The 6000-nt window shown below is 41.9% G+C and overlaps 1 protein-coding gene across 2 annotated transcripts in view; it reads left to right on the forward strand.

The window, feature by feature from the left end:
• LOC139823005 (uncharacterized) overlaps positions 1–4573 on the forward strand; it is a 64906-nt gene extending 60333 nt beyond the window's left edge. For both annotated transcript variants that reach the window (XM_071795267.1, XM_071795266.1), the window contains exon 4: positions 941–4573. In XM_071795267.1, the coding sequence (XP_071651368.1) occupies positions 941–1735 (795 nt within the window). In that variant the 3' untranslated portion in view covers positions 1736–4573. The remainder of the gene's footprint in view (positions 1–940) is intronic.
• Positions 4574–6000: the final 1427 nt, after the last annotated feature.

Genomic DNA, 6000 nt, shown 5'->3' on the forward strand with positions numbered 1-6000 from the left:
TCATACGCTTCGGCGATTCGCGCTCTCCGTAACAACTGTTACAATGCCGCCGATAATAACAACAACGACGATGGGTCCCGCTTTTAAAGGCGCGGACATAGATTCATAGGATCGCACCCCTGGCCACATTGTGCCCCAGCGGGGATTATAAGGGGATGCGTGAGGGGGAGTATTACGGGGGACGAGAAGAAGGTGGAGGGAAGGAGGGGCGATCACAACGCACTCGCGGAGCTTGCGGCCTACGAAGGGTTGCTTTTTGTCCCTCGTCCCTCCTCCCTTGCCCCATCCTTTTTCCCGAAAAGAAAAACCCCACATAGGTGTGCGCATCTTTCGGATAGTCGTGCGTGTGTGCGCGTCCCGTGTTTGTAGCCTTAACGTGTGGCCAGGGAAAACTTACGTGTGTGTGCGTTACTCTACACGAGACACGCACACGTACATACACGCGAAACTATTCGATCTCAGGGGTGAAAACAACCCTACGACGAGCTCTGATTCGCGCATGCGTGCCGACGAACGGTGCCGTAGCCACCGAGGATCCCAGGGGATGGCTCCAATACACGCGTGTCAGGACGTCGCGCTCGTACACGGGCTCCTCCCTTCAGGTCCTTGTTATTGTTGCGATTTAATGAAATGTTACGCCCGCTCGCCCGCGATTACTTTCCCATTGCACCGATTAACTCCCCATTCGGTCGGCCTCGTCTCTCCGTGGCGGGATACTGGAACATCTTTCCTCCCTGACGATCCCTGGGGCTACGGCTTCTATATCGGGGACTTTTGTACCTTGTTGAAAGGTATACCAATATCGTATATACGATATCTATCGGGAGAGCTTAATTGATTTCTAGGCCAGCCACGTTGTTTTTTAATATCCGTGAAATAACATATAATAAAGATACTATCGTAAAAATCTCACGGCATCTCCGCCGTTTCTCTGCTCCAGGTCTGGTTCAAAAATCGCCGAGCCAAATGCAGACAGCAATTGCAGCAGCATCAACAACAGCAGCAGCAGCAGCAACAACAACAACAGCAGACCCCACCGTCGAAGGGCTCGCCCAGATCGAATCAGAATCACAGCAACAGCAGTACCGGCAGCAGAATATCGACGAGCTCGTCGACGACGCCGAGCAGGCGATCCTCGCCGGATTCTCCGGCGCAGGGTCGGGAGGCACCGGTAGCCGGCAACTCACCCTTGTCGACCCCGCTCCTGTCGACGCAGTCGACGTATCCTCGGGTCGGAACGACGCCAACCGGTGGCAGCGGCGCCAACAGCAATCTGACAACCCCGTCGCCGCCATTGACACCGAGCTCCAATCAACTGCAGCCGTCGTCCTATCCGAGCGCGATGAATCAGATACATCACGGCGAGACTTACAGCTTCGGCTGGAGCTCGGCGGGGTCCGCTTCTGTGAACCACAGTCAGTACGCCGGCCAGGGTTACAACGCTTACGCTCAGACCCCGGGCGTGTACGGTGGCGACTATTATCAGGCTCAAATCCCCCACATGCACCATAGCCCGCAGGCCAACTACCATCATCCGCAGTATCATCCCAACATGACGCTGACCCCGTCCATGTCACATCTGACCAGTCATCACCTGAATCCGGTGACCACCCAGACGCAAGCCACCAGCAACGATTTAGCGGCCGCCGCCGCCGTCGCCGCTGCCGCTGCCGCGTCGGGCGACGAAGCCGCCGGTTACGTGCTGCCCGATCAGAAGTATTCGCCATTGGTATAGCGGTCCGGCAGGTCCTCCGGGATCTTTCAGCGGGGCCAGGAGACAACGAGCACGGCCGGCACCTCGATGCCCTATCACTGGCGACTGAACACAGCGATTTGTCACGAGATCAACGGTAATCTCGACTCCGACGACAATTGATCGTACGAAAAAGAGACTTCGCCGAAGCAACGCTAATATTATAGATGTGCTCCAGACTTGATGGGTATGGTAATTGAAATCAGTGTGCGCGAATCAGTTACACGAACGTTCTCCATCCGGAATGTCTGTGACGACAAAATTTGCGATATTAATATCGCAACAATACGCGTTCGAATGAAACTTAACGGAGAAAACAATAATATCTGTGGCGACCTTATTTTAATTCGATACCATTTTACATTTATTACAAAGCATCTTTTCAGATAACGCGCATGCACGCGCGAATAAAAATTGAAAACTAAAACAATATACAAGATGAATCAGTTTAAGCAGGCAATATGTATCTCTATGATGCACCAAAGCGCAATTGTATATTTTCTAAATGAAACTATATGTTGTTTTTACATAAATTGATTTCTGCAATAATTCTTTCTAGGAGAGCGATCTCCACATATCGTTCTATATATAAAAATTGTAGAGATTATAGAGAATAATTTACAAAATATTTTGTCTTTAATTCCGCGTAATTTTGTTACATACTCCATATGTAATTTTGTTTATCAACATCATTACGCATGTAGAAAAAATAACTTTGCAGAAAGTTAAACACAATTCTTAAACTTTTTCTCCTATTATTTCGTGAATTTATTAATAAAAAACGTTATTTTTTAAATTAATTCACAAGATGGTTCGTATTTAATCCCAAGTGTGCGTAATTTCGTCTTGCAACATCATTGCGCACGTGGAGGTGAAAGTTTTTACAGAAAGTTAAATGCCATTAAACTCTGTAACTTTTACCCCTATCATTTTGTGCATTTATTAATAAAAACATTACTTTTTTATTAATGAATTCTTTCACAGATGATTAATTAAATTTGTTTTGGAAGAGAGAAAATGCGAAATTTACTCTTTAGCCGATTTTAATTATATTCCAGGAAATATTTCATATTCCACAAACATGTTGATATATCGAACATGTTTTTGACTTTCTTTAATGTAATGTTTATAGTTCACAAAATGTAGGTATTAATCATTGACATGCAAATGTTTAGTCATTTAGCAACAACAGTATTCATTTTTTTGCTTCTTTTCTTTTTGGAATTTTTTATTATGAAATAGCTAATTTTTATCTCGTGTTTTTTTACTTCTTTAAATAAAATCAACGCCAAATATCTAAAATATATTTTTTGAGATATTAAAAACGTTGTGTAATTTGTTCTTACAAATATCTTTAATGTAACATTTTATTGACATTACTGAATAAAAGCTACATCATGAAAGTTTATTACTTTTAATTAATATTACCAATAATATAAAACAAGATTTATTATTAATCTTAGGAATCGGTCCTAAGAATCGAATCACAGACAATCCACAAAATGCTAATTCGCAATTATCGATAGGCGATTTTTAACAAAGCGCATATCTAGAAATCGCAAAAATTATTATTTTCCTTTTCACATTTTTGCAACAATTCCGTCGAAAATAAAATCCACACTCGTAGCTCATGTTTAATACTGAACTCTACATTGTCTGAATTTGAGTTTTAACTAAATAACATATAGGTACTGTGAGGACAAATATTTTATTTATTTTGAATGAAGATAAGCGGATTTAGCAATAAATGTGAATTACGAATGTGCAACACTTGATAAACGACCGATGTTAGTCCGTAGGGAAGAATTTTATTTTTGAGCCGAGCCGAAAAGGAACAAGAAAGTAAGCTTTTATCCTTGTAATTAAAAATAAAAGGCTATATTCGTGAGGAATTGTCATAAAATTTCTTATAAAAAGCTTGTACGCGTCACACGTCGGAATTTGTTTTAAGATCTAATCTATGATTACATCCTTTCCATTTTTAAGATTAAAAGACGAGTATTCATCACTGCCGTCTTTATCATTGCGGTATTATCCTTATTATTACGATTAACATAGATAATTATCCATATCAAATACGGCTATAATAGCCAAGAAAATCTTGTAAATATATAGTAATAATAAATATGATTATGCGTGAATAAGAGAGAGAGAGAGAGAGATAGATAGACAGAGAGAGAGCGAGAGGAAAAATAAAAACAGATTCAGAGTTCTGTATATCACGGAGATCTCGAGAATATCTCTATATGTTAGAAAGAGTGGGAAGGAGGGGGGAGGGAGGGAGGGAGGGGGGAGAGAGAGAGAGAGAGAGAGAGAGAGAGAGAGAGAGAGAGAGAGAGAGAGAGAGAGAGAATGATGAAGTGAGAATTGCCTCGTTCTACAGTCTTGTTATATAGTCATTTCTTTCTATGACACTGTTTGTCTGTTCGAGGTACTTAAACTTTGTAAAAGTTCACATTGTACTTTTCCGCGCGCGATAATTTAATTATCATAATGTGTTTTCTGCTAAAAGACAGGTATATGCGAGAATGCCTACTTAATCGTGAGTGTATATTTCGTGTATACAACCTAATGTATATTATCCTGCAACATTAAATTAGAAGATGTATAATTAAAGAATTAAAAAAATATATCATTAAGATTAATGATAGGAAAGGCGATAAAATCGTAAAATCGTAAATATATTATGGACACGCGTAGATCTAAGCTACTTTGTAATAATACGATGCAAATGTACATAAAAACATATATCTCTTGTAAGATACATGATTGTTCTATCATGTGCGAAGGAATCTTCCTACATCAGAAAAAAAATATCGCATATTATTAATAAGTGGTGTCAATTACTTCCCCCCCCCCGCTCTTCGCATCTCTTCCTAGTAGGTGCTTCCGCTAGATACCTATCGGAAGCACTGCCTCGATTGTTTTTAAATCGAAATTCTGTCGGTTTCCCCATATGCGGCCTGGCGTGCGGATTACGTTTTTGAATTGTATATCTGTGTGACAGAGTTGCCAGCATGCGATACGCAATCCCTCTTTTCATTTTGGCCTGGCAGCTTTATAGATCGCAAACGCGGTTCTTATTAATCACACTGATGTTCGCAAGACCCTATCGCCGCGGGCTGCAATTCTGCTAATGCACTTGAAATTAATTAACGTCAAAGCGACCGCGTTTCGTTATTTGAGCGGCCGCGCGTGTATCGATCTTGAACCATTAAGCCTATATTAATTACAAACTCGCGGTTGCGCGAGGTAATCGCGATGCAACATCACGCGCTGCCAGCAGCGTTCCCCAGCGTCTAATTTTTCTACCACGCGAAATACCTACATACGCCGAATGCATCGCCGAGCAGATAAAGGCAATTAAAAAACTTTCTCCCGTCCATTGCACTTAATTTCTGAAATTAAAAGATCTACGCGGCTACGTGACACATCTCTCTGAATCTAAAATACATATAGATCTGCCACGCACTTAATTTAATTATTTACATATATATAAAAACGAAAGTATTAATAATTAGCTGATAGAAAGATTACGGACTATTCAGTGAACGCACATGAGCGTGATCTCACAAACAAGATGGAGAGAAATGTGCAATCTTGATTGCGAGACTCATCCTTCGTACTCGGTTCATTAGGAAATCACTGCAGGTGTTATGGATTCTGTGGTAGAATACGTACGTAAACACAACGATAGAAGGGTGTGTCTAGGCAGTAGCGTATTTCTAAATGGCCTAAACATCACGGCACAAAGGACCCCATGCGAGCACCAGAAGGAGAGCGAGAGCCGCCCCTATGCCCGGCTAATTGGACAGATCGCGTACCTGTCTACCTTTTGACGACGTAATCCGGCATCCTTTCTAACTCATCAAATTAACGAGCTATAACGAATCGTTCGTTGCCCGCTCGGTGCGCGCTTTGATGACCCTTTCGCATAATCGAGGCGCAAATCCTCCGCGACTTTCTCTTTAAAGAGGATATCTACCACGAGTGAAAGACACTCGAGATTATAATCGATTCAATCTCCGCGCTGGATTTGCGTCATTCGTTTTAAGCAGGCTTGATGATAGCCAAATCCCATCTTACGTCATAACAGCGAACAATACTTTCGCAGAAATAATCGTACGGGAACTCTTTGATTTATTAATTCTCGGAGGTGAAAGACAACTAAATTAGCTGTTATAATGATGCCAGCTCAAAAGTTTCAGGAACAGATTGAAGCACGAAAGAAAGAAGGTAAAACAAAT

Source organism: Temnothorax longispinosus, chromosome 12 (assembly GCF_030848805.1).
Source record: "Temnothorax longispinosus isolate EJ_2023e chromosome 12, Tlon_JGU_v1, whole genome shotgun sequence".
In the NCBI taxonomy this organism is placed as follows: Eukaryota; Metazoa; Arthropoda; class Insecta; order Hymenoptera; family Formicidae; genus Temnothorax; species Temnothorax longispinosus.